The sequence below is a fragment of the Apteryx rowi genome, unplaced genomic scaffold (genome assembly GCF_003343035.1).
Source record: "Apteryx rowi isolate R43461 unplaced genomic scaffold, aptRow1 scaffold_320, whole genome shotgun sequence".
In the NCBI taxonomy this organism is placed as follows: Eukaryota; Metazoa; Chordata; class Aves; order Apterygiformes; family Apterygidae; genus Apteryx; species Apteryx rowi.
In genome coordinates this window covers 143,788-171,705 of record NW_020449642.1, presented here as the reverse complement: position 1 = coordinate 171,705, position 27,918 = coordinate 143,788, and the positions used below count along the sequence as shown (strand labels likewise).

The 27,918-nt window shown below is 43.3% G+C and overlaps 2 protein-coding genes across 4 annotated transcripts in view; one reads left to right on the top strand and one right to left on the bottom strand.

Annotated features, from left to right (window-relative positions):
• Positions 1 to 1,460: 1,460 nt before the first annotated feature.
• AIFM2 (apoptosis inducing factor, mitochondria associated 2) lies at positions 1,461 to 9,008 on the top strand. 3 transcript variants are annotated; one of them, XM_026071072.1, is made up of 10 exons: positions 1,461 to 1,542; positions 1,865 to 2,044; positions 2,138 to 2,349; positions 3,535 to 3,650; positions 5,293 to 5,412; positions 5,800 to 5,892; positions 6,207 to 6,315; positions 6,512 to 6,664; positions 7,381 to 7,581; positions 8,550 to 9,008. In XM_026071072.1, exons 3-10 carry the CDS (start codon positions 2,175 to 2,177, stop codon positions 8,702 to 8,704), a joined length of 1,122 nt encoding a protein of 373 aa, XP_025926857.1. In that variant the 5' UTR covers positions 1,461 to 1,542; positions 1,865 to 2,044; positions 2,138 to 2,174; the 3' UTR covers positions 8,705 to 9,008. The 3 variants fall into 3 exon arrangements, with proteins under 3 accessions (XP_025926857.1, XP_025926858.1, XP_025926856.1); XM_026071073.1 differs by having other exon boundaries at positions 1,865 to 2,048; XM_026071071.1 differs by lacking the exon at positions 1,865 to 2,044 and having other exon boundaries at positions 1,485 to 1,542.
• A 416-nt stretch (positions 9,009 to 9,424) lies between these two features.
• Positions 9,425 to 27,918, bottom strand: part of LOC112968633 (core histone macro-H2A.2) — a 27,681-nt gene continuing 9,187 nt past the window's right edge. The window contains exons 3-9 of the mRNA XM_026071074.1: positions 21,934 to 22,040; positions 19,445 to 19,642; positions 17,720 to 17,830; positions 16,550 to 16,649; positions 15,234 to 15,323; positions 13,335 to 13,509; positions 9,425 to 10,131 (exon numbers count right to left, since the gene is read on the bottom strand). Coding sequence (XP_025926859.1) covers positions 9,966 to 10,131; positions 13,335 to 13,509; positions 15,234 to 15,323; positions 16,550 to 16,649; positions 17,720 to 17,830; positions 19,445 to 19,642; positions 21,934 to 22,040 — 947 coding nt within the window. The 3' untranslated portion in view covers positions 9,425 to 9,965. The remainder of the gene's footprint in view (positions 10,132 to 13,334; positions 13,510 to 15,233; positions 15,324 to 16,549; positions 16,650 to 17,719; positions 17,831 to 19,444; positions 19,643 to 21,933; positions 22,041 to 27,918) is intronic.

Here is a 27,918-nt window from a genome sequence, read left to right as displayed (position 1 = left end):
GAGGGCTTTGCATTGCAGAGCGGCGGCCTCACTCGCAGCACTCGCGCAGCGTCAGCAGCCTGCTCCTGCCAGGCTGCAGCTACTGCACTCGCCAAGTGGGCAGGCTCAGCTGGGCAGTGTTTGCCAGCTGGTTTGAAAACACAGCCCTTGGTTTGTACAGGCAACTAGGGCTCTCATAGGAGCGGCCTCAKGGGATTGAATCTCTTTCAGTCATGGGTGTCAGGCTGTTCTGTAAAGAAACCTTCTTTATGGCATAGCAAGGACCTGAAAAACTTCACTGTTTTTGACTTCATTTTCCCCATTAGGAGTCAAGGTCTGGCCTWCATGGCTCTTCCTGAGAGGCTCTAGGAAAGTACCAAACCTAGGAAAACCACGGAGGGAAAGAGCTGCCGCAAGGCCTCTCTGCAGCCCTGCAGAGAGATCTATGTGGCACCAGGCACCGCTGACGAGCAAAACCTCAGCCAGCGCTGGATCAGCCAGGGTGGATACTGACAGTGCTTTCGCTGTGTTAGCAGGATGGAGCAGTGCCAAGGCAAACAGATCCATGCCGCCTTCTGGTCCCCCAGCATCCTGAGATACCAGCTGCTGAACAGGGCTCCAGCTAAATCAGACAGAGCCAATGAAGCAGACCGGCTCACCCCGCCAGGGCAACGATCGTTACAGTCACCCTTCTACCTGGGGAAGTATGCAGGGGGCCTCAAGAAAGGTAAAAGGGGAAATCTGCAGTACTTCAGACTCTGGTGCTCGCTTGGCCAGACCRTGCTGCCTTCCCCATGCCCTGGCAGGAAGCACGGCTCTGTGCTCCTTCTTGCCTGGCTGCCTTTCCTCACCTGAAAGAGCTAAAGGTTCCCAGGCTGGGCTCACACCTAAGAAATCCCACCTGGAGCATTACCGAAATAACAGTGTACCAGCTGGCAGCTCTGCAAACATGCCAACAACACGGCACAGGGAGAGGCGGAAAGGGAGAGCAGGAGATGGATATACGAACAGTAACAAAACCAGCCCCGGACCTGCTGCTGCAGAGGGGGGGATGYGCACCCGTCACCCCTTCTGCCCTGTGACGGGGCATCCAAGAGGCCCCGCAGAGAGCTGACATCCCCAAAGCCCTGCGCTCAGCATCGGCCCCAGCCCCGGCCCCGGCGGACGCCCTGCCTCTGTCAGTGGGTCAGACAGGCAACTGCACCCAGTCACGGGGCTGGGATTGCTCCGCGTCTGTGTGACTGATTCGCCTTAGCAGGAAGACAGCGTTGGCAGAGTTTGCGTTCTCCTCTCCGAGACCTATCGCTGAAGCAGCTTGGCGGTRTTTCCCGGTGCGTGCCGCCTCCCGCCGCTACCAGCCCGTTAGGGCTGGCGGGCCCGCGGCCTGGCGTAGCAAAAGGAAGGTTTGGCCGGGGCCGTGCGGGAGCGGCCGGCGGGGCTGGCCGGGGGCGGCGCGGTGCGGCTCGGCTCGGCCCGGCCCGCCTCCCGCGCTGGGTGCCGCGCTGAGTCAGCGGGGCGGATAAAGGTGGCCGGGCCGGGCTGCGGGCACCGCTGCTGCCGCCGGTAAGTGCGACGGGACGGGACGGGACGGGGACGGGAGCGCYGCGCCGCGGCTCCCGGGGGGTTTCCCTCCCTCCCTCCATCCCTCCCTCCCTCCTGCTCTTCCTCTCCCRTTGGGGCGGCCGGGGTGCTGTTGTCCCTTCCCCGGGGCGGGCGGAGGGCTGCCGCCCCCTCGCGCAGCCGAGGCGGTCGCCGCATTCGGAGGCCTGACGCGAGCGGTTTTGCGGGCGCTTTGCTYGCGGACCCGGAGGCCGTGTCGCCATCCCCGGCAGGCTGGCGGCGAGCACGGCAGGGCTGCAGGCTTCCCCTTCCTCCCTCCTCGTAGAGGCCTGCCCTGCCCTGCCCGGTGGGGTGTTGCAACTGCTCTGCGCTGTGAAGCGAGGTCGCTGCAGGAGAGCTGGCACTACAACCAGAAGGCAAGCTGGAGCATGAAGCGGGCTGTTGTGGCAGTGGCCCGTCTCTTTTCCTGAGCTGCCCTGAAGCCAGGCTGCTGCCAGAGTTAAGTGTCGGTAATCTTGTCCATCTCAAGCGACGATGAAGCACCTTGTACTCAGAAAGGGGCACTCATTGAACTGCTTCTTCCTCTCTCCCCCTCTAGTTCTTCTCTTCCTCCAAAACAAGCTGTGCTGCCCACGATGGGCTCCAAGCTGTCTGTGGACGACTCTGTGCGCGTCGTGATTGTTGGAGGCGGCTTTGGAGGCATCGCAGCTGCCAGCCAGCTGAAGTCCTGGGCAATCCCCTTTGTGCTGGTGGATATGAGAGATGCTTTCCATCACAACGTCGGTGCCCTCCGGGCCTCAGTGGAGAGCGGTAAGGTCTTAACAGCCACATCACCACAAGCTTTCCCCCTGCCTGGTTCCTCGTAGGTCAGCAATCTCTTATACCCTACCAGAGATCTGTCTAACCATAATCCAGCCTTGACTGCAGCCACTCACCAGTGCTCAGGGAAGAATGAGGAACAGGCTAAAAAAAAGTGCCCTCCCTGCCCCAGTTATGGTGGAAGATTTGACATTTTCTGTCTGGAAAAGAAATACCTAGTTCTGGGAGGACCCACAGACCATCTGTGTTAAGCTAATACCATAGCTCAGCAAACCCAGAGGCCTCTGTTGGCTTCTGAGAGCCTTCAGCTCTCTGAAGGAGCTTGCTGCAGGATGACGTGGAAGTCCTTGCCTTCATGCAAACAGTGTGGAAGGGCATGGAGGCAGATAAGCGCCCTTCCCTGAGGCAAAAGGGTAGGCCACCTCCTTGTGATCAGGCTGGCTTTGTTTCTGTAGGATTACACTGCAAACAACCCATTGCCCACAGGAAAACTGAGAGTGCTAACTATTCAGAGCCTTTTTTCCTCAAGGGATAGAAGGTGACTAAGTTAAAACAAACAGTAGCTGGAAGGGGCAGTTGAGTGGCACGATTCTCTCCATCTGGTACTTGAGATGCTGAGCAGTGTAACTGCGAGGCCACAGGTTATAGCATTCTGTCAATGAGCTTGTCTGCACCGCAGGGTTCATGCTGGCATTACACTTAAGAGTTTTGGGTACTCCAGTACCTGGGGATTTAGGGGAAAACTCCAGCACTCAAGGCTGGGAACAAGCATCAAAATTATTGCAAAAGTTTGGTCCAAGAACTAAATACCATGAAGAAAGGCCTCTGTCATCCTATCTGAAAAGCCCCGGACCACAGTGAAGCTGTAACTGGCAAATCAGTAAAAGAGATTCTATACAGGGAGCAAGACAAACTAGATTTACATTAAATAATCTATTAAGAAATGTCACCTGACCTCCGAGGGGCTGATTTTGTGTTGTCAAATCTGAAGGAAATGATCCTGAAGCTTATTGCTGGGCAGTAATAACACGTTATCAGGAGAGAGGCCCAGCCTGTAGTCCTAGTTGCATTCAATGTTCTTCATGTGAGCAAGGATCACTTGAGGAGAGAAAGGAATAGAGGCTTCCTAACTTTTACATAGGGAGATCTTCTCCCTGGTGTCTCCTCTTATTACAGGATTTGCCAAGAAGACTTTCATCTCCTTCTCTGTCACCTTTGGGGACAGCTTTCGACAAGGCAAAGTTGTTGGAATAGACCCTGGGAAGCAACAAGTCTTGCTAAGTGACGGTGAGGTGGGTGTGCTGGTGTGACAGCTGATGTAGTAACTTGTAATGAATAACTTGACTGTATTTACTGGATCACTTGCTAATGCTGAAAGCCAGTCTTAAACAGAACATGTTGTGAATCTCTCCTCGGGGGGGTTCTTCAGCTATGTATTGGCTATGTGAATGCTGTACTCCAAATCTAGACTATTTTGGCTTTAACAGGGGATGTCTGGTTGGAGAAGTGACTTGAAATTAAGGTTTCAAACTGCTGTCTGTGCTTGGAGTCCCTCTGGGGAAACACAGCAAGATGAGCAGGATCACAGGGCATTTGGACACACAAAATATGCCTCTGTCTTGCCTGAGGCAGCTCTAACAGAAGTTGGTCTAGTTTAACGCCTACTGAATGGGAGTAACAGTGTAACTTTCATCTGCAACGCAACAGCGTGTGTGTTTTGGATTGAATCCTATCCTGGGAAAGGCACAAACTGGACTTTGCACTTTGAGTTGGATGAGCTCTGGGAATGCTGTTCTATTGTGGCAAACAACCTGAAAATCTCCTAAAGCGCAGTTCAGATGAGCACACTAACCCTGATCTATCAAATACCCACTGGACTCAGAGTTCACACACACATCAGGGTTCCTGTTCTGATCTAAACCTCAGGTTGGCTGAAACATTTGGCCCCAAACAAGTCACAAGCCAAGCTCTTTCGAAAGACACTGATTGTTTTCCCCTAGGCTTCTACCATCTGTGGGCAGGTATCTAAATGCTCTTGCTTAACACTTGCCCTGCAGCTCCAGGAGGTAGAGAGAAATGAAACCAATGACCTACTTCTGTAGAGGGCTGCCCCAGAAACGTGGGAGAAGCAGGCCCCCAACTGTCCCTTCTAAAACCAATTTCTGGAAATATTATAGCATTTAGTCATCCTGAAGAGCTCAGGCAGAGAGACTCTTTGCCTGTATGCACTGAATACCAGCATCCACTCTATCCAAGTTAAGTGGCTAGAGCTGCACTAGAATGAGTGTGCAGTAAATATTGCACCCCATCTAGCACTCAGGTCTTTTACTTTTGTGGCTGGGGTTGGAGCTCAACATGTAACCTTAGAGCTCAAAGATCCTTATCTAACTCAGCAAAAAGCATGGGCAGCAGCTCTGGAAACTTCTCAGCCAGCATCTCAAGAGTCTTCAGAAGAGGGTGAAGGAGAGCAGTCAGGCTGTGTGTACGTGTCTCCCTCCAGACTCTAAACTCTGTATTCCAGCTGACCACTGGAGCCACTGTGATGGTAACTTCAGTGGTGGACATAAATATCACAGCTCACAGCTTTTCAGGCTGTTAGACCTAGAAAAGAGACTGATGTCCCTTAAACATGAGCTCTTCTTGTCCCTGGGGAATTCGAGTTGTTTCCTGTAAGCTTACAGTAGCCTTTTCAAAACACTCAGCTCATCCAAAGAGGACTGCTTCTCTCAAACCCTGAGAAAGGCAGTTACATGGCTTCACCTGAATCAGGTCTCTTCCTAAAGTCACTTTCTAACAGTGGCAAATGGTTTCCTAATTAAAGGAGGGTCAGTGGGGGCTGGAGAAGATAAGTGAATAGCATGCAGGAGGAAACAACTGTGTTTTAGGCTCTCTTTAAGAGGTCTAACATCCTCTTCTACCCTCTGCCCTCCTCAGGAACTTCACTACTCCCATCTCATTCTTGCAACAGGCAGTGATGGGCCATTCCCTGGGAAGTTCAACAAAGTCATTGACATGGAAAGTGCCATCCAGACCTATGAGGACATGGTCAAGGAGGTGAGGAGTCAACTTCTTTCCTTTTCTTTCCTCCCTTAATTCAGCCTCCATGTTCTAGATACCACTATGGATATCTGGAGCCACCTGTGTTTGAGAACAAGAGGCCAGGCCAGAACAGGGATCATGTGCTATCTCATCTAGCATTCTGCATGCCCCAGTGGACGATCAGATGTCTGCACAAGGGGAAACCTGAAGTGCTCAACAATGTTATGATATATAAAAGAAGAGTGCCTTGGTTCTCATCTTTGTTTCCACTTAACAAACTAGGTGGCTTACTGCTGTTAAGCCAATGCTGTATAGCAGAAACGTCTGTTCACTGAGTGGCTGACGGTATCTGACTTCCTGCATTTGACAGTTCTCTTGTAACATCAGTTTGTTTATTTCAAGATTGAAAAATCTCAGCGCATCCTGGTTGTGGGAGGTGGTTCTGCTGGAGTCGAGATGGCTGCAGAGATCAAAACAGAGTACCCAGCCAAAGAGGTAGTAGCATATTAGTTGCAGTTGACTTCATCCATGTTTCTGAGACTGTTCTTTTGTGATGGTCCTGCTGGAAGTATCTCAGGTCACTGAAGATCAGGAGCTTCCACAGTGGCAGCCTTCACCTGACTTCCTCTTCTGAGAGCTTCCTAGAACCTGCCACCAGCAATGATTGGCCCCAGAGGCCTTTCATTAGCTCTCTCCCCTTAGGCCTTAAGTGGGATGGAAGGAAGCTAGCTATTGCTCTTCCTGCCCTGCATGTGGGGAATTCTCTCCCATTGCTGTGTCCCCCCACTTTGCTGTTTTGTCCTCAACAGGTCACCCTCATTCACTCAAAAATTGCACTAGCTGAAGTGGAGCTGCTACATAGTGTCCGTCAGGAGGTGAAAGAGATTCTCCTCAGGAAAGGAGTGCGCCTCCTGTTAAGTACGTACTTAACAATTGCCTCTGAAGAGTTAGACTCCGAAGCTCTACAAACGGCTCTTTCCTTAGCCAAAGCACCCCTTTCTGACTTCTGACTAAGCACAGTTGCCCTGAGTTCCTGTTTCTCTAGCTACAACTGGGCTAGCTGGAAAGGGCAGCCTAGTGAAGGTTTGTGACCCTGAGCTCTCTGTTACAACAGGTGAAAGGGTCAGCAACCTTGAGAACTTCACTCCAAACCAGTTCCAGAAGAATATGGTAGTAATGACAGAAAAGGGCACAGAGGTTATTGCTGACATGGTGATCCTGTGCACAGGGATAAAGATTAACTCTTCAGCGTATGCCAGTGCATTTGGTAAGTGAAAAAACACTGTGAGGGGAGAAGCAACACAGTTCTTTAATGTCTTGTACTTGATTACTGTGTCATTAGGAATCAAACTTATACATCCTGCATGGTGATTCCATGATACAGCAAATGCTCTAACATGATATTAAATACTTGACTGTGAAATGTGATCTTTCGAAACTTACAGAGCAGACCATATGTCACGTGGTCCACAATCTTCTCCAGCTCCCTCTGCTACTATTTCCAAGGAACCCTAGTGTCCTAGTTCAGCATGAGGCAGATTCAACCCAGAAGCTGATGGTAACTCCTACCTTCACCAAGGCTAGGATTTCATCCTCGATACACGTTTGCTGAGTTCTGAGCAAAAATAGCACAGCAAGAATGCTGAGTGTGCTGACCCCATCATTGTCACAGGGCATCTTCAGTTTGAGTCCTCTTATAGCCCAATTTCAGCTGTAGCACTACAACTACGAAGCAGTATGACCATTATACAGTTTTTTCTCAGGCTGTGTACATTAGCTCTTAATGACTTTGATGTTTCAGGACAACTGATTGCCTGAGAATGTGCAACAATTAACTACAGAGAAGCAGAAAACATCTCTTCTCTGACATGTAGAAAAGAGGGGGAAAAATACTGACTTGTCAAACATGTCAGTCAACAGTATTTTGGGCTCTTAGCAATCAACTCAAAAATCCTTATGAAAATTTACTGTTTGGCAAAACAGCGGATAAACTGGCAAGTAACGGTGCTTTGAAAGTTAACCAGCACCTCCAACTGGAAGGCTATGAGAACATCTATGCCATTGGGGACTGTGCAGATCTGAAGGAACCAAAGATGGCCTACCATGCTGGGCTCCATGCCAACATTGTGGTGACAAATATCATCAACAGCCTGACACACAAGTCTCTTAAAACCTACCAGCCAGGTAAGGCCAGGCAGTAAGAGCTTACCTTAACTGTTGGGCTCCTCTTCTGCAGAGGACAGCTCTGCTTAGCACGTACACATTGAAACTTGCATGGGACACTAACTGGAAATGAAGGGACCTGCAATTGGGGTTGACTATTGACCGATATAGCCTAGATGTAATCTTAGTTCTGTCAAAGACACTGTAGAAGTTAATTACCTGTGTCAGTCTATGTACTCAACATGTCCTTTCTTCACTAACATCTTGCTGATAAATCTACCGGTGGGTGTCTTCTATTCGTCAAACTTGTTTCCTTTTCTTTAAATTGCGTACAATCCAATTAAATCCTAGGAACAAGGAAATGACTTGACTCTCTCCTCCCTTCTTCCCCTTAAACTATACCACAAACACGAACTGAAAAATCTAGTCAGGTGGTGGATCTCATTAGTTAGCAACTGACATAAATATTTACTAAACTTCAACCTTGAAAGCTGTTGCATATGGATGGAGGATAACTGGACAGTCATTTAGTTTTTGAATGGCTGCCCAGCCTACTTTAAACTTTGTATTTTTGCATCTCTTGGACTCGGTCTTGAGAGGAGAGGGTTACTCTATGCCACAAACACAGACAGCCAAATCCTTCTGTTGCACAGCTCTAAAACAACATGAATTCCTCTGACTTCCTTCAGTTAGAAGATCAGAATTAGTCTTCAGTTTTCCAAAAGCTGACCCTTCCCTAAAAGAGGGGAAGAACAAACCAATCTCATTAATGAAAGTGGTAGAGCAGATGGTAGAAAGGCTAGTGTTGCAAGCAGTTCTCCTTGGGTCTGCATCTGTAGAATTTTGGCTTTTTTGCTTGCCATACTGTGCTCAGAAGTTGGGAGGGAGAGGTGGGAGAAGCGCAACACCTACAGGTAGTAGGGTTTGATACTTAGCTTGGAAACTGCTTAACTTTAACTGGCACTTACTCCTCTGCATCTCCTTTCCAGGGTCACTAACATTCCTGCTTTCAATGGGCAAGAATGATGGGATAGGCCAGATTAATGGTTGCTATGTGGGACGTCTCTTGGTGACTATTGCCAAGAGCCGGGACCTTTTTGTCTCCAAGAGCTGGAAGACAATGGGGCAGACAATGCCCTACTAGGGAGCTCAATAACAAACCAGCAAGGGCTATACAAACTGGAAGATGGTGAGGGTGCACTTTCATTGCCCGGACAGACTGATACCGTCTCCTACAGCATCTCCTAAAGCCACTCTTCAGCATGGTGCATTAAAGGGATGCCCTGTGTTGCTGTAAAGGGGAGGAAGGCACTTTCCAAATGAATTGCCACAGAAGCTCTCATGGTAAAAGCAGGGGAGGAATGTTTCCCTTACTTCCCTGTGGAGGCAGCTCTGAGCAAGAAGTTTGGTTTACCTTGATTTGTAACAATAAACACTGATTTTCAAAAGCTCTGTGGTTTGTTTGTTCTTATGCGGGTTTTTCCCCAGCATTCTCCACGCCTGCTCCTCTAAAAGGTGACTTATCACCAGTATCTACTTAATACTTTGGTACAGATGCAGCTTATAGGGAGAAGAAGAATGGCTCACAACACTGCCTCTGGAAAGCCTGTCTCAAGCCTTGAGAAGGCTATGCTAATCCTGGAATTCGGAGTATAATGCAGCTTTGTGGCTACATCTCCTCAGCAGCTTTAATTTGTCACTTACACAGCACTATACTTCAGCCAAAAGCTGATACTTGTGTGTTAAGTGTGATACAGCAAATACTTAAAGCTGCTGCTTTTTTTTTTTTTTTTATAAGGTGAGAAGTTTCCAGAGCAAAAGTAGGGTTTATAACAATAACCACACTTGACACATCTCTTTCTTCTTTTTTCTTATAAAACAAACAGAAAAATCACCATGAAATATTCTCAGTAATTACAGAGATTATCATGAGTTAAAAGTAAAACAGAAGCTCCTCATGCGTCACTTCTAAAATCCTTTTCCCCCACCATGGACTGGAGGCAGAAGTTTGCCATCCACCCTCAAGGGAAGGGAAAAGAGAGCAGAACGTTTTTAAGAGCTTTCTTTAATGTGTGGGTGTGTGTGTAAAATCCATCGCTACAAATCTAAAATGAGATTACTCTTTAAAACTTCTAAACTAAAGTAACAAGGGACACTAAAACTCCTGAAAAGAGATGGTAACTCAAATTGCTTAAGGTGATATAAACGGGCAGAGGATGCTGATAGCATGAAGGAATCAGACTAAACCCCTCTCATCTCTAGTAACAGCTCTTCATCAAGTCACAACACATCACACTACTACCACTCCCCCTCCTCACCACATTGAAAAAATAAAACCCACCTCTAATGCTTTTAATGCTACTCAAGTTTATGTTGAAAAATAAAGTTTCATTTGGCTGTTGTTGCTACTTAGTGTCTAGCTTGGCCATTTCTTGCACGTAGATGCCAATACTTTCACTGTCGAAGAGCAGAAAATAAATGTTCTTCAAGGAGGAAGAGCTGGTGCCATCAAAATGGGTGGAAATGGCTCTGAGAGTCACCTGGGCTGCCGTCTGTTTTGGGAAGCAGTTTCTATGTGGTAGGGGAAGAAAACAAAACAAGTGAGTGTCAGCCATCTGCGCAAGCATCATGCACACATGATGCTGAAAGGAATCACAGCTATACCAACTACAGACTGATGTTAAGATACTGCCTGTTTTATAATGTGTAAATCCCAGAAGCCAACTCCAAGGTTTTGACAGTAATATTCACCTGCTACTGTATTAGTTTTCTTGCTGACATAATTACTATTTTTATTTGCTTCTACTTTTTATAATTACACAACATTTTTTAACACTCTCCTGTAGGATAAAGCTTTCCTACCCCATGTAGGGCAGGCTAAATTAAATCCAAGACCCATTCCCTCGTTCATGTTGATGGTAATATTCTCTACCATAAGAACTAAAAAGCTACCAATCTTTGCAGTAAGTGTCGTTTTCAACTATGTTGACATGTCTTAGGGCACCTGATCCATGTGCCTGAGACTGGAGTTTCTTGACTGCAGTGTTTGTTCCATCTTAATCATTCTCGTATTCCTGTTTTGAGGTACAAAAGCATTCAGCTGCAACTCAGTTCCTTCACCCTCATCTCAGTGTTACAAGAGAACTGGCTGAGAACACATCACAAATGTGACATATCCAGTATCACTGACATTTGGGAGGGAAGGACACTCTTTTGCATTCCTTGCTGGGGTTTCTCTGCTGCCTGACAATGACAGACTGCCTTAGAGGTTCAGCAGAGGCATGCTTATACGAGATCTGCTGATTCTGCACAACACTGAGGAGTGTTGATGCAGTTTGCCTGCTACATGAGCAAGCAGGAAGCCAAATACCTAGGAGAGTCTGGACGAGACTTTACTAGGGCAAACTGAATTGCTTGAAGGTGAGTTAAGATCTGGCTGAGATTTCAGATAGGCCTTTGGGTATAACTCTTCTGGCTGTTTTTCAGTTTCATGTCTCCTATTTAGATTCTACTGCAGGGTAACGCTCCAACAGAAGTCAGATCCATGCCAAAACATTTGGCCAATACAACCTACCTCGCATCCTTGTTCTAAAGCAGGATCACACATAACTTTTCTGCTTCTGAAAAAAGTTCCTCTAACCTGTCCTTAAAGATGTGACGGGGCTACATCAGAATATACTGATACGCCATTTCAGTGCCTAACAATCATCATAGTTGAAAAATTGTGGCATCTCTTTTAACAGCATCCAGAGTCGCCCTTGCAGTATTTTTCTTCCTCCCCCAATAGCATTATGCTGTGCATTTGTTTTTATTTTCCTTCCTAAATTTAGTACTACTCACTACTTCTTATTCAATTTCATGTCATGATTTTAGACTACTTGTCACTACTCAATTCCTCTTACTCAATTTCATGTCAATGATTTCAGACTACTTACCACATTTATACTAAATCAGGTCCAAAAAAGAACAGTTGAGAACTAGTCATCCACAACTGCTGTATGTATACTCTTTATCATCCAAATGATTACTAACAAACAATATTTACTAGCTTTAGTTCCACGACAGTTCTCTGCAGCAACCCCGCTGATATGCCTTTTTGGCATGAAGCTAGCAGTAAAAACTTTTTGAAAATGTTTTTCAGCTAAATTATACCTACTTGCCAGCACAAGCTATTTCATCTAGACTGCATTTCTCTACTTTTCATGACAAGGTCATGGAGGTGCAAAGCCCTACTACAGTTGAGATATCCTCTCTGTTGCTACTTCCCCTACATTACGTCTGTTACTGTAAACAGTTCCTAAGCTGGGACTCTGAAGAAAATCTACAGAACTAATACTGCATAAGTCCTGATCTACCCAACAAAAACAGCATTTCTTGTGTAGAGATGCAGGTTGGCATAAAATGACAGCAAAAGCGTTAGAAGTCTTTGAAAAACTCTGTGCCTTTTTTCAGACAACTCTGAGGTCCTCTGATAAATAAAGTGCAAAAGAGCAGCATCTGCTAAGACCTACCCTATTTCTTCTCTATAACAGGAGCAATTCTAAGAGCAATAGTGTGTGAAAGGGAACTAAGCAGCAGAAGGATCTGCACTAATGCTGATGCTCTAGGACTGGATTATTCTTAGACAACGCTCGCAAGAGACCCTAGGCCTATAGAGACTATTTTTATTGCTGTAAGAGTTACAGTTCACATTTAAAGGCTGCACTTTAATAAAAAAAAGTTGTAAAATGATTTACCATGCTTTGCTTTGACCAAACACTCTAAGCAAAAAGATCTGTGCATAAAGGAAATAAAAATCACTAAAATCATACTGCTTTTCTATTTACTCTTTTATCCTGGTCCATAAAAATGTTATTCTGTCTTGAAAAGCATCTGTGTGAAAAAGGCATTTGCTCCTTCTGCATATTCAATGATGTGTGGTGATTTCAGTGACCAAAATGCGGTTCTATTTTGATTTTTTCACTACAAGGCCAACACAACTTGACTGGGCTATGCACTCTATTCTTAGGCCATTACTAACAAAATCAGTCATTATATTTCAAATTAGTCATAAGTGTACAAACTCTAACATAAAAGAACAACTTCTACAGTCAGTGGAGCTTGTGTAAGACTTCTTATGATCAGGGACCAATCAAGATTAGCAAACAGCTTAAAAAAAAAAAGTGCTTTGGATTTCTTAGTCAAGCATGTTTTATTTGCTAGCTGTTAAGAGAGAAATGTGAAGTTTGCCTTTTAGAGCATAACTATATTTGAGAAACAGAGTGATTTTCCTCTGAAAGAAAACATTTTGTCTAACTAGTCTGTTTAATAYATACTCTCGGGATGACTTAAGTAAATACCCTATGTTTACCTGGCACAAATTGTCTTCACTTGTCTTCAGTATTATGCTGGTGTATTCTTAATAATACTAATGGAGTTTTAATAAGATTCACCACAATAAAATGAGGGGACATAAAAACCAAGGTGGTGCAGGCCCATAGCAGCAGAATGAAAATTACTCACTAGCAATAGAAAGCACAGCTCTCCTGTAATTTAGCTGATTTCTTCACATAAAGGCTTTCTGGTCACTCCATGCAAATAATGCACTTTAAGTTCCTTCACTCTGGAGAAGCACTGTGTGACCTGGCACCTGCCACAGCCCTCAGAAGAGATAGGGTTGGCCCCCGTCACGTCACAGATGAGACGGTATCTCTCTATCACAGCAGCAGCTCTCTGATAGCTAATTATACAATCGTTACATAATGCAGAATCCTCTTATGCAGAAAGATTCGTACCTGCCACTGGGAAAAGGGGGAAAAGCCACGGACTTCAACTTCTTGTCTTCTGCAGCTGTTAAGCAGTTCTTTATAGTCTCCTCAAGCTGCTCTTCACACTTGTCTGAGCCCCACTGTGGGATGTGACAGTGGATGACAAACTTCGCTGCTAGGCCACTAGACTGGGTAAGTGCAGCTAAAACAAATGAAAAGACAACATTTAGTTTTGAATAGAAATCACTCTGCAATGACCTCTCAATCCAAAGCAATCTGTTAATTGCATTACCTCTCCAAAGAAATACATTAGGAATTAGCATATGCCACAACGATTCCCTTGCAATCATAATCTGATCGTCTGGTCATTAATTATGTGATCAGTCACAACTTCTTTGGAGACCAAAGGACCCAGGGTTCGTACGTTAACATGTAGTTATTCAATAATATTTTATAGCTTTCTCATTCAGCATGGACTCTGGATTTATTTCATGCAGAGTATCAAAACCCTGCACCACCAACAGTATCATTAATTCCTCAATAGACATTTCTGTAGGGCAGCCACAGCCATATTAGAATGCTTCATCAATATCCTGCATCATCATTACAGCTTGAGTGTTAGGGAGCAGTATTTATTCCCACTTCACAGCTGGGTAATTTCAGACATAAAGACATGAAAAATCAAAGAAGTCTGTTGAAAGTAACCGCCAGTTAGGTCCAATTATCCACGTAGCCTGTGAGCAGCACTTGAACCCAGGGCCCATTAGGCTGGAGCTCAAGTATTTGCAGTAGACCTCCAGCCACTAAGAGCTGTTTAGTATTGTTTGCCTCAAACCCAGTGGAAGTGGCAATTTCAAACACACCAACACAATGCAATGGCTAACAGAGGGTACATTTTCCATCTATTAAACCAAGATTACCTTCATTCCTAGGACTAGTTTAACAGCATAATAGGGGTCTATTTGCTAGTGATGTAGTGACTTTAACAGAGAAAAGTGGTTTACTTTGAAGTTATGGCATATATTTATGATTCAGTGCAAAAGCAAAGTAAAATATATTGTACAAAATTTTCCCTATCATTTGGGATTATAAAGCCAAGCTATTTATTTAGGGAATTTTAAAAACTAGACTATTTAAGCATTTAATCTCTTTGGTATTGAGATACTAAGCCAAATAAGGCACTAGAAAATATATTGTAATTTCTCTCCATCTGCCCTCTACCCACCTTCAAACCCGAGGAATTGGTTTAATTTGTTCACAAAGGAAGACATAATCCCAAGTCCAAAACTACTTGCTGCTATAGATATGCTAAACACGTGAAGTTGAACACAGAGTTCTTTTATAATTTATATTTCTATAATGTAGCTGTAGTACCTGGGAGAAGAACAGCAATTTAAGCAATAAGGTATGTAAATTCTAAAGATCCTATCACATCATTATTTGTGATCAAAGTAAGGAAATTGCTTTGATTATATTGTTCATCAAATACGTAAAAGCAAGAAAATTTATGAACTACCACTGTTCTCATAGTTCATGTGATAGACTGTGAGCTGTTTCTGGCTCTTGCTAAGGAACATGGTGCAAATAGAAGAGGAAAGACAGCACAGAGGTGACAGCATAAATTTTCCTTAATTTTTGGACTTCACAGATAGAAATGGCCTAAGGAAAATTAAACAGCTTGCTTTAATCTGTGTTGGCAGCTAGATACCCAAAGATGGAATGGGCACAGCACAGAGGTATCCTATTCCTCTCCTTTTTTCTCCCCTAAGCAGGCTGTTCATATCAGCAACAGCCTTGAAGAAGAAACAGGAACTTTTACGTCACAGAAGCAAAGGTACCTATATAATCAAGAACAGACCAGAATGTCAAGAGAAAAGAACATATGGAACGTAGTATTTCCAGAAAAAAACATAGCATCCTTTTTACCTTCAGCAACTTCCAAAGGTCCTTGAGATTTGCGAAGCTCTTTCACCGTTTCTAAAAACTCTTTTCCTCCAGCCTTTTCCAAAGCCTTGCCTGCAAGGACACAAAGCAAAAGACCTTGGCTCCAAAGCATCCACAAGAAAAAACAACTCTACAGTATTTAAAAGAACATTGTACATGTATTATCATGTTTAGCAGCTGATGTTTATGTTACCACTCTGTCAGCCACAGATAAAGTTCACTTTTTATTGGTTTTGAAAAACCTTGTATATTATTACTGGAAGTACTATAATATAATATAATTATTTGCAAGTATGCTACCTTCTTCTGCCTTAAGATTAAAAATGTGAATAGCGGAACTTGCAGGACTTGTTTCCTAAATAGACCAGAGAACAACAAAAACAAAGCATCCTCATCAGCTTAAAAACTACCACAAACAAGGTGTTCATAACCCATCAACAAAATCAAAGTATGAAGTGTGCTACCTTCCTTCAGGAATAGTATCCTAGCAAAACTCCAGAACTCTTAACCTGTAAGTTGGAGCAGTAATCTAGAAAAAGATATGATGCAGGGCTTATGAGCTCTATCCTATAACTTAACTTCGTGTCCCTTGTGACTGAGCAATATACATCAGCATGTATATCATTCAGTCTCCGAAATCAATGCAACATGCTAACCCAATTACTTTTCTGAAATAATGTATGAAATAAACACAGCTGGGATGCCAGTGAAATTCCTGATGACTGCCTCTGTCATTGTAAAACAACAATCCAAAGCCTGCAGCTGGATTCTGTGCCTCTCAATGCAACTGACTGTTATCATAGGCAAGTAGTTTTACCTCCCTATTGCTTTGATTTCCATATTTGTACAAAAATGATAACAACATTTCTTTATTTCACATGAGCAGTAAAAGACTTTGTACACGTTTTTCTGAAGCATGCAGAATTCTATAGTGAAAAGCATAATTAGAAGTGCTATTAATACATATAATTTTCCTTCCAGAATTTTCAAAGGCAAATATAAAAAAAATTCCAATAAAGAAAAAACTAATAAGAATTATTTACACCTTTGCTGCCCATGTGCTTTAAGAAATTATCTGTGTTTTGAGTGTCGTTAGCTGTCATTAAAAAAAATAAAAAAATAGTGATTAGCCTGTTATACCTAGTCAGTTCCAGCCTGATTTTCAGAAGTGTTGTAAGTGATATTTTATGGCCTGAGGAAGATTCAGATGAAACAGGATGGAATCTCAGCAGGCAGCTAGTAGACCAGATACTGTTCCAACTTTAGATTTGCTTTTTCTGCGTGCAGCAGAGCCTCACCTATTTCCTCCTTGAGGTCTATTTCAGCAGTTGTAGGGTGAACAATGCCTTCTACTTTCATGGAGCCAATATGGCTGATGTCACTCTGTGTCAGAGAAAGCTGTAAGATGATGATGAGAGAGTAGAAAGAATTAGAACTAGTAATCTGAGTGCAAAATAATTTTCATACCAAATAACTAAACCAGAAGGGTGGATTCTGTCTTTCAGAGATCATTAAATTTATTGTGTTCAGTATGTACAATTCTGATTTTTAAACTTTAATTGATTTCTACACCAGTTAGACCATTTCATGATATTCCCATAGCTCGGAAGCTTGCTCCAAAGGAAATTATTGCTAGAAAATTTTTTCCAGATGATCCTACTATTTGAAATAAAAGTAATAAAAAAAAATTGACTACATCTCCATAGCTAAATCTGCAAGAAAAACTGCAGCTTCATTCAATGGGTCAAAAACTAAGGACAGCAAAAAAAATCCTCTTGGCGAGTGGGAAAAAAAAAAACAACAACAAAAAAGAAAGGAATGGGTTGGACAGTCCGGCTGGAGAATATGGACATGCAGGTATTTTGGTGGGATAGTTTTGTAATTCTGGACTGTCACAGTCTGTTCTGAGACAGAGACAGGCACACTCTGCAGGTCTGGTAAGGCCCTCAATTTGAAGAGAGTAGTGCCTCGCAGCCTGCTTTCCGCTGGGGCACCCAGGCTTCTGGCACAAACCAACACGTGGAAGCTGCTGGGTGATCCTAGGGACCTGGCCAAAAACTGAGTCAGGATGTAGCTGGGGCATGAGAGCCCAGAAATGCTTCTGTCCACCTGCCTGAACATAGCCTAGAAGGTAAAATTTGGTTTGGCAATATGCTATAAGCAACACAGCTGAGTCCAAACCGAACAAAATCCTAGTACAGGTTTACCAGTGAAATGAATCAGTATGGCTCTCTCTCCAAGAAGAAAGGTTGACCAGCCTTATTCTTAGAAATCTTTTATTTGCAGCCCTCATTTTTTTGGAGACAGCACCCCCCAATGCCTTGAGTGAGTTTTAGATCAAGTCTTAAATTTGGAACCACTGATAGAAAATGGAGAGAAGATTTCGTACTGGTGTTGGATAAAAAGGATTGTTCTGTTTATACTAGGCTCCACTGATGTCATTCCCATCCGTTATAACTTTGCATTACCTTTTGTCCTGGCACAAGGCTTTTGGAGGACAAGATAGTGAAACCATCCCCAGGTCCATCTTCAGATGTTGAATTTGAAGCTCCTTCTTTTTCATTGTCCTTTTGTTTGTTCTATTTGGAAAAAAAAAAAAAAAAAAAAAAAAGAACAAGAAAGAAAAGCAAGAACCCTCCAAACAAAGTCAGCATTTACCATTACTCAGCAATGAATAGATTTAATCAGCTACTACAAATCTCATCTTCTCAGGGCGATATATTATTCATAGCCTTTTACTCCCGAAATATTACGTAACAGAGTTCTTCGTTGTCTGTAACACTCTAAAAGATCAGTGGTTCATCTAAGGCATTACATAAGTTTATGGTCATGATAAGAATCAGGGGTATGCACATCCATCTGTGGTTTTAMTCATGATTAAGGTTGTCTTTATGGGTGAGTTTGCATTAGGGTTGTTTTTTTTTTTGTTGCTAACAGAGCAGAGCCCATTCTAAATCCAACTTAGTATCCCTGTCAAATGCTCCAATTTGAAGGAAAAAACATCTGAACGATATCATAAGTCTCAGCTAACAAATCATAAATCTCAATCCATACCAACAACAGCGAGTCATCACACCTAAATACAAGCAGTTGGATGGACAAAATGAAACAGCTAACCACTAGCTGAAGTCTGAGTACAAAATCCCCTTTATGGGACACACTCCTTCAAGCAACCTAGCTCCAGAAGCAGGAAAGCTGCTCCTACCAGGGCTGTGGGAGCATGTGCTCACATCTCTCCGTATTTGGTTCAAGGGATGTCAAGAAGCTAACTCTTCCTGACAAGCCCCAAATTTCGCATGTGTGCAATTCAAAGCAAGGGTGGTAGCCAAGATAAACACACAGAGGCATCCTACTCTAATTACTAAGTAATTCTATTCCTTTCTTAAATGTAACTTCTGCATATTCCCAACTATGCAGATCTATCACAAGTTTAAAAAGTTTAGATCACAGCTTAAAAGGATTTAATCCTATCCAAACAAAACTTTAGTAACATTTTAACATCCAAGCTCTGGAATGACAAACCAAGGAGCATTGGTCGAGGTTGCTGCTTTATCACACTAAACTATCTTGGACGGTGATAGAGGATGGGCCACTGTTAGGGAAGGTGCAGTGGTCAAATTAAGATTCATTTATTCTTCTCTCAACTTTCTAAAAACAATTAATAGCACCGCAGCTAAGAATGAGTGAAACAAAGAGCTTGTCAAAATGACTTTTATATACTGTACCATGTCAGGGCAAGTTCTCTGCCCAGTGAAAACCTTTAACAGCAATCTGGTAACCAGAGAAGGCTGAAGGTGTGGTATCTGTCAACCACAGAATGACTTAAAATACAGCTTCCTGTATTTTAAATGCTAGAGCTCATTCCTGCACGATTAGTGTGAGGATAAACAGGTTCCACATAGTTTTCAAGAAGGTACTGCAAAGGGTGATATGGTAAATCTGAAAAGTTTCCCTCAAAGCTTTAAAGGTTTCTGTCAGAGAAATTCATTATAAAATTATTGTGATTCTTTTTTCTAAAGTTTAGAGAAAAAAATCCTGGTGTATCTATTTTCAACTCCTACCTCCCATTTCAAGCTGTAACAAACAAATAACTGATGCAGAAGCACTGATCTATTTATCCCAATATTCTTAGATGCTTTTTGATCCAAACCCTCTCCTACACTTTCAGAATCCCATATCTGCCTCATGCTTACCTTTTTGGGTGTCCTGGCCTTGGCAGACTTTGCTTTCTTCCCACTCTTTTTGCTCACCATGGATTTCCTTCCTTTCTTCTCAGGAGTAGGGGAAAGGATAGTCTCAGATTTGCCTTTGGCACCCCGTTTCTTGGCTAGAAGCTCTGGTTGAATTCTAGGCAGGACACCTCCACTTGCAATAGTCACACCTTTTAGCAACTGCAAGGAGAAATAGTGTAAAGGAGCAGAAAATATCCCATTACAGATTCTCTTACAGATTCTCTTACTATGCACTCAAGCTGTTTTCACTGATCACATTACACATATACAGGTAGAGCACACGCTGTCCCAAAGCGCTGCACCTTGTTCCTTTATCATGGGAGAATCCAATTAGGAGGAAATCCATAACGATACAGAAACCTGGCAGGTCACAGCGTTTATTCAGTCAGCACACCCCAGCGAACGCAGTTACTCTACAGGCCAGTCACTCTTTCTTTCAGTGCTGGTCTTTCTGCATACCTACTCTTGGTGACTCACAAGCAGTAAATGAAGTAACTGAAGAGGAGATAAGCACCAGCAGGCTACATAAAACTTACGGCACCACAGCCCTGCTCAGAGAAGGATGTGTTATAGACCCTTCTGGTAGGGAAGTGGATTTAGTGGAAGTACGAGCTCCAAGCACCGGCCTTGTAGAAGTAAGCAATAGGAATGGGACTTAGGGAAGCAGTGGGTCCTCTCTCACTATCCTGGAGTGGGCCACAACCTTATCTGGAGGACAAAATCTACTTAACTCCTAACTGACAGCAGTAGATCTAGTCCCCACTTCACAGGCCTGTGACCAGTACTACTTAGCAGGGAACGGACTGATAATATTATCATTCTTTGCCCTCTTCTGGCCTCTGTTTTGACTTTCCAGTCCCCTGTAACAGAGAAGCAAGAGCTGGATGCCTTCACAGGCACCAGGTTTTAATTTTTTAAAGGAGTCAAACGTAGCACAAGAATCTTTCAAAGTGTGAATGATGTCACCCATCTTTACACTGGGCTCTCCAAGAAGAGATCCTCTGGTGTTGACTGAACCTCTCCAGCATCTCTGAATGCTGCAATTCACAGCCCGTGCCATGATCTCTCTTTTCACTCAACAAGTTTAGCAGAAGCAATTCCACAAGCAATCCTCAAAGTCAGAGCATTGAAAACCACAGTCTGGGTGCTAATGGGACTCAGGCATATGGAGGGGGAGGCAGTCCTGGATGCAGCAGTCACAGAAAGTGAGCCAGACCCCTATCCAAGATGGGCCTCACACACAGTATAATAGAAAACACACAGTTCTACAGCTTTTGGAAAGAAGTTTTCCATATGGCACATTTTATGTAAGAATTGGATGTCCCTGAGCAAAAAATAAATCATAAGCTTTACCCACTTTAACAGGACTCAGAGTTTGCAAAAGAAGCAAAATTTCAATTCAGAGATGTGTTCTCCTGGAGTCCCATTAAAGGGAGACATACCAGTAAGGAAAAATAAAGGGACCAAAAGATACTGGTATTTCTCAGTGTAGAGCTAAAATATATAAAAAGTTGCCATTAAGCAATTAGCTAATTAGTTTAAGCCATATTAACAAAATCACTAAATCTAAGGAGACAGCCTAGGGTTGCAGCCAGGGGAAGTTCCACTTCAAAGGCACAACCACGAAAAGGAACACCGGGTTGTTGGGTATATATCATGCCCTGTAAGATCTAGGTATGGGAAAAGGAGGGCACTCAGGTCCTATACGGACACTGGTGGCTCAAGAACTGGTCTCAGGCACCTAAGGCACATTTCTATCCAGAGGGGAACAGATACCTGCATGAACATGGAAAGAAAAACACTAATTAGCCAATATGAGGGCATACCCAGCCTCTTCCAAAGGGCTACTGAAAGAATGGGATCCTGGATGACAACTAGCAAAATTTCTCCCATAAAATCAAGGAGGAATTCACGTATTTTGAAACCTCAAACAGCAAACTGTAAAGATTCCATGTGTGCCACTTGTTGTAGCATGATACTTACTCGAAACAGAAAGAACAAAAGAACATGTAGGTTTAAGATTCATTACATCTAACTTTAGCCATATAAAAGTCACACCTCTTTTTTATGTTAGTGTTTTGTGGTCCCTTTATGGACAGTGGAGAGAGATTTCAGTTTGGGCATGTGCTGAATTGCTCTCCAGAGTCACTATTTTCCAGTACTGCTTATACATGGAGCCCAACAGCTAGCAAGGAACTGTCAAACTTTTTGATGCAGTGAACCTCCCACCTAACATCCTCCTTTCCATGTCCCTTTCCATGTATTTATACAAACAGAAGTAGATGCATACAAATATTTTGCTTTTATATAGGTGGGCATAATCTCATTTTCTTCTGCTCTAATATTTGCATCCTCATTCGTATGTCGGGCTAGACTGTTTCTAACTTTCAGAAGTAGCAGCTTCACTCATGCTACAGACATAACTCTTGCACTGAAATGTAAACAGGTACCTGATTCAGTTCCTCATCATTTGCAACTGCCAGGAGGATATGTCTGGGGGCAATTCTTCCTTTCTTGTTGTCTCTTGCTGCATTTCCTGCTAGTTCTAGAATTTCAGCTGCAAATACATTGAGATAAAAATAAGCAACAAAAATGTAACTTATGTACATCTGCATATACATTCCTATACATTTACAATCCTTTTTAATATCCAGTTACCTTTTCAAGGGTGTTTCCTGCTTTAAATGATCTTTGCTAAGGAAATGCAGAAAGCAAACCACAGTCAATACGTTTGCAAATTTATGTAAAATAATATGTCCCTCCCTAAAGGACACCTAGCAGAAAATATGCTAAGCTTGGTTCATATAGCTGCTTTTACAAGTCCCAAGTCAGATTCTCTTTCAGAAAATAAAACACCCTCTATACAAATACACAGTCCAAAATTTAGCAGTAGCCCTGTAGGAACAAAACAGGAAAGCATGCAGAGAAACCCCAAACCTAGTAAAGAAAGTTCTGACAAAACAGCAAGGATTCTTAGGACCAGGTAAGATGAAGACTGAGGTGCATTTAAAGAAATACTCTGAAAGCCAACAGACTAGCCAGGCAATGCTACGATACTGCATTAAAGGGCACTGGAAATCTGTGAGAAGCTTCATTTTAGAATAAGATATGAAGGGTTTGGCTCAGATGCAAGCAGACAACTTAAGAGTTTCAATGCATAAACTACTGGTAGAAAGCTCCTTCTATATCTTCCAGGAGTAGAAGGTCATTTCAAAAACAGTTTCTCTAAATCTGCAGTAACATTTCAGTTGTGACCTAAAGTCTCTGAGGTTCTTCTGATCTTTACAGAGGAAACAGAGAAATCTTTTTGAGTTTAATCTTCTTTAAACTGTAACAATCAGTATAATTAACTAACAGTTTGGCCCTACTTAAGTTATTTCTCATGTAAGAAAGTGAGGAGAAGGGAGTATTTCACTCAGAATAATCATAAAAAACATATTTGCAGCTTGTTTCATTGTAAAAGTATCCAGTGTCCCCTTCCTCAGTTTTTCATTTTTGTTTTTAAATTTGTCAACAATACAGGCAAGAAAGTAATAGCCCAACAGTGTTCTGTTAGTGACATCTTATTCCCTTTTAATGGATTAAAAAAAGAACTGTAAGTATTACAAACAGAAGAACTTTCAATCTAGTGGAAACCTACATAATGATCTCTAGCTAAAATCCAAGGGAGATCAACAAGAACTTTAGCTCTCAGTTCACGGGCAAAATACAAGCCTTCGATTTCACTCAGTTAGAAAAACAAAGGTGCATACTTGTCATCCAGCTTTCACTACTATATAACGTACATATTTAACTGAATGTTAGAGATAATGTTAAAAACAGYGTCTGTTGAAATTTTTCACAATTATGCATGAAAACTTTCAAGAAATATTACCAAAGTTGCAAAGACAAGCATTTAAATTTTAGGAAATATTAGAATTATGTTTATCATAACCACAGAGGAAAAATCAGCGTGTGATCAATCAAATGTTATCACAATACAAATACACACTGGGCTTATATTAAAAGTTAAATCAGTAACCTCAGCTCTGGCATTTCCTAACCTTGGAACACCTGACTTGGACTTCAAGGGAGAAGATTTGAAAAAAATCCGACATAATGCAGTTATATTAGCCCATGTTGGGCTGCAGGGCTGGAACTTTCAGACCTACCTCCCTGACCTCTCCCATTGGAGCTAATGCAGTAGCAGACAGCAGTAACAGATTGTGATCCATTACGCAGACCAGCATAAAGCAAGAAAAGAGACCCATACTTCTCCAGTGGGTTTTGCAGACATACGCTGACAGCAGAGCAAATTTGCATCAGGAAAAAACCATACTTACCTGCATGGTAACTGCAGTTCTTTCAGATGTGCCAACAACAGGCACATTCTGCTAACTGTGTGCTCACCCCAGGCCCCAAGGTTCTGGGTCCTCTGGCCAGCGTCCAGATGATGCACTCAAATGTCCTCTGCCTAATGTTAAGAGCAAAAAATGCAGAACACTCAAACGCCAACCACTTTTTTTGCATCTACCACAGGACACCAGAAGTAGGGAATCCAAGGCAGAGACTATGTAGGACAGACTGTGGAATATGCATATAAATAATGTATCAAAGGATGCCAATTATTTGCATAGGTAAATAATTGCCCTACCTCCTTCTAATGCTTGTCTATATGCATATTTTTCTATTTTGAAACATAATGATGTTTGATATATTTGAAGCATATTGATCACTTCAGGATGGAGGTAGGGACTCACAATCTTAAGAATATAAAATGGCACTTGTAAAATGCAACATCACATCTGGAGGCTTCAGTAATCACATCCTCGGCTGATGTGAACAGATCCCTAAAGAGACTACTTTATATTTCAAGTAGAAACATCTTGACAGCYGAGGTCATCTAAACTCTATGTAGACTGAAGTCTGAGAATATAGGTCTTATCCTCTAACAAGCTTTTTTGCAATCAGGTGGCTTGATATTCTCAGACATAAGTTGGTTTTACATTATATCCTCTCAGCAGCAGATACTAAGAATTACAGTGAAATCTTGAAATAATCTTGCTTCCCTCAAGATTCAAAATCCACACCGGATGCCTCCACGCTGGAAGCGTCACTTCAAGGAAAGAACATAGTTCAATGAATTTTCTTGTTCAAATCAATCTCTGGGARGCAATGATCTATTCTAATTCGGACATTTTCAGCACGGCCAGCTAAAAGCAAACTAGCTCATCTACACATTCTACCGTTCATCTTGGCCTCAGTAGACATCTAATGTAGGTCAACTGTATCATGCCCAGCACTGCCCACTGACTCTACACAACACCTAGACAACTAAGCTCATATGTAAGGTGATCACATTGTCAATATTTAATACTGAGTCAAATCTCACCCTCTGTGAGGACCTTTGCAGAGAATTAGGGTGTTTCTCAGGCTCTCTTCTGGCTACAGGACAGTACAAAGGAAGAYTGGGCAGTAGTGTTTGTATCTCCAACTTGCAAAAATAAAAGTGACCCCAAAAGATATTTTAAGTCTTTTTAATGCAGCCTTTTCTGGACCAGTGAAGAACAGGACTGTCTTATAACCAATATAAGCAGGAGCCAAGCTATAAACTGAATTGGGTTAGATTTTCTTATCCAGTGACACCACATACAGAAAAAAGAGGTTTCTTCAGGTATTGATGGATCAACAGATTTGGATGTCTGGAAACAAAAAGCATCATAGCCAGGCCAAAGCTATTTGTTCAGCTGAGTCTGGTCTGCTTTTGTGCAGTGCTCAGTGGGACCGATAGGTAAGACATATGAGAACTACCGATCACAGAATTAGAAAGATTTCAGACAGGTTATCTCGTTTTTTACTTCCCCTTGAGAATAAGCTTCGACAGTTCCTGTTACACTGCCATGTGCAAACCTGCCCAATACCTTTGCTCTGAAAAGATGYATCAGATGATGGAGTCCTTGGTCCTCCATCTGCAAGTGGAAAAGCATCTGCTCAGTGTGTCTCTTGAAAGCAGGTGAGTATACCAGACAGAGGAGAATGTCAGTTGATGTCCTTTGAAGGAGCAAGTATTTGCTGGTGTTGTGTCCTGCCCTGAATCAAAGAAGATGGCTTTCCATTGAAAAATCCAACAGTCAACCAACAGACCATCTCCTGCTTCCTRAGCAAGAAGCATCGGTATTTTTAGCCTCCCACTTTGGGAAGGTGCATTATGGGACACATTCAGATGATACTTGATTTAGATGATGATGACTGTAGTCAGCCCTGCACACACTCAGAGTGTAGTCTGGCATCTTGCAAAGTCTATAAAACCAATGAAAACGCGGCCAGTTTTTCATGGTTGGAGGTTTTGACTCCGAAGCCAGTGGAGTCCAAGACTGTTCCAGTAAACTCAGCCTCCTGGATAGGAACTAAGTTGCAGTTTTGCAATATGACTTTCAAGCCTAAGGTCTGAAAGAGGATAGAGAGGATATAAAAAAAGAGCTTTAGATCCCTGACGAGAACTTCCTCACATTAGCTACTCAACTGAGGTTAAAAAGTACCTTTTCTGGCGATAAGCTGCAGTGCCTGCTGGCATTTTAACAATGGGGCTGACAACCCACAGCTCAGATTCAGCACTGATAATGGCTGCGAGGTGCAGCCACAAGTAATGCTGCAAACAAAGGAAAAAACAGGGATCTAGTGGCTTGTGACAGACAGCACATACCAAAGCCAAAAGGGAGTCTAAACTACGTGGTGATTGGGAACAAGGATGCTCAAGAGGTATACGTGCCATCCAGATGATGCTACTCAAGAGGCTCTGTGCTTCAGGGCAACCCAAACGTAGGGTTTAAACAGACCACACGGGTGGCCAGTCGCACCCAGACAAATCATTGGTCCACTCCAGGCCGTGGATGAGTGCTAACAGACGGTTCTGATCCAGGTTTGACTCTGCCTCATCTATCCTGCCTCTATTCCAATTATGTCTTGCTTTGCCAGCTCCATAGCCCAACTCCTTTCCTAGGCAATCTAAACCCGAGATCCCCATTTCCTTTCCCAGGTGGCCTCGGTTTCTGCCTCCTGTCCACTATTCTCATCTGTATTAATACTCAGGCTCAATCTTCCTTTCCGGGTTCTTTAAAATCAACATTCCCCACCATCCAATCCTTGGCCTCCACTCTAATTTTCCACCTTGTTATCCAGCTTCCTGACAGATACTTGGACTCCCCTTGCAGTTTCCTTTGCCAGTGGTCCTTAGTTCAGCTCTCCCCACTAGCCAGATCCCATATCCCCAGCTCTGTGTCTAATCTTGGTATTCTTCTCCCATAACCATTTGCTTCCAAAAACCTACAGTCTGTTCCCAGTCTCCTTGCCTGACCAATCTGGAACCTGTCCCCCGACTCTCAGTCTCGTTACCCACTTAATTCCAGCCTGCCCTTCCACCTCATGGTCAGTAAGCAGGATCAGCCTCTCCTACAACTCCCATTCAAGGACCCTCTACCCTGACTTCAGTCCCAGTCTCCTCAGACCTCTAGSCCACCCTCTCCTGCAGCTTTTATTGGCTCTGCGAGCTTTCTCTTCTGTGCTGCCTGGTACCACTGAGACCACCAAAACCACACTCCCTGGCTCTCAGTGCTGTGACCAGGAGCAGCCAGGAACAGCAGTGAGAGGGAAAGTCCTTCTGAGCACCTGTAGCTATGGGCTGAAGCCTGCTCAGTCACTGCGTGGAGTGGGCCGTGCGCAGTCCAGTCGCACGTTGGAGCTGAGAGAAGTTGAGGCATGCTCCGTCATTCTGTGGGGATGGTGCACAGGCAGTCTAGCAGCACTAGGAGCTGAGAGAGGCTGCAGCATGCTCAGTGAGGGCCAAGTCTTCGGAGGTTTCGGCTGTTAAAATCAAAGAAGTTTCTACCGAAGCAAGAGCAATCTGTGGTTTTTTAAACTTACATCTTGGCCAAACAGAGCGGATTACTCTGAGATGACAGAGACCACCCTTCCCCCTTCCTGAAACATCCAGTCTCTGCTCAAATGCAGAGGAGCACCCACGCATTTAGAAGAAAAGTTCCAAAGAATGCTTTAACATAACAAAACAACATTGTTAAACCTGCTTCTCTGATATGGTCAAAGAACCAGATCAAAATTCTCCTGCTCCTTTACTCCCAGTCCCCCAAATTTAGCCTGAAGCAGCTCCCCTGTATGCAGACTTCCAACCCAAGTAGTCACCATTTCACAGTGAATGACTTCACTTTCACAAATGAGTGAGTGAAGACTGGAATTTGAGAGGAAGTATCAGATAATGTTAAGTTAAGAAGTGTTACCAGTTTGGTATATAACACCTTCTTTGACAACAGCCTCAGGAAAACACATTTTGTTTCCAAAGGCATCCCAGAAAGAAAACTATATTCACACATACATAATAGGAATATCCACATCAGGAAGGTTAGACATACTGCTTTTTAATTGAACTATCCCTCTTTGAAATC

Excerpts from the sequence above, each read along its gene's own strand:
- AIFM2 (XM_026071072.1), top strand. The coding sequence starts at position 2,175 with ATGGGCTCCAAGCTGTCTGTGGACGACTCTGTGCGCGTCGTGATTGTT. Across the intron at positions 5,413-5,799 it reads ATGAGGACATGGTCAAGGAG|ATTGAAAAATCTCAGCGCAT; the intron begins GTGAGGAGTCAA and ends GTTTATTTCAAG. Across the intron at positions 6,665-7,380 it reads AGCGTATGCCAGTGCATTTG|CGGATAAACTGGCAAGTAAC; the intron begins GTAAGTGAAAAA and ends TTGGCAAAACAG.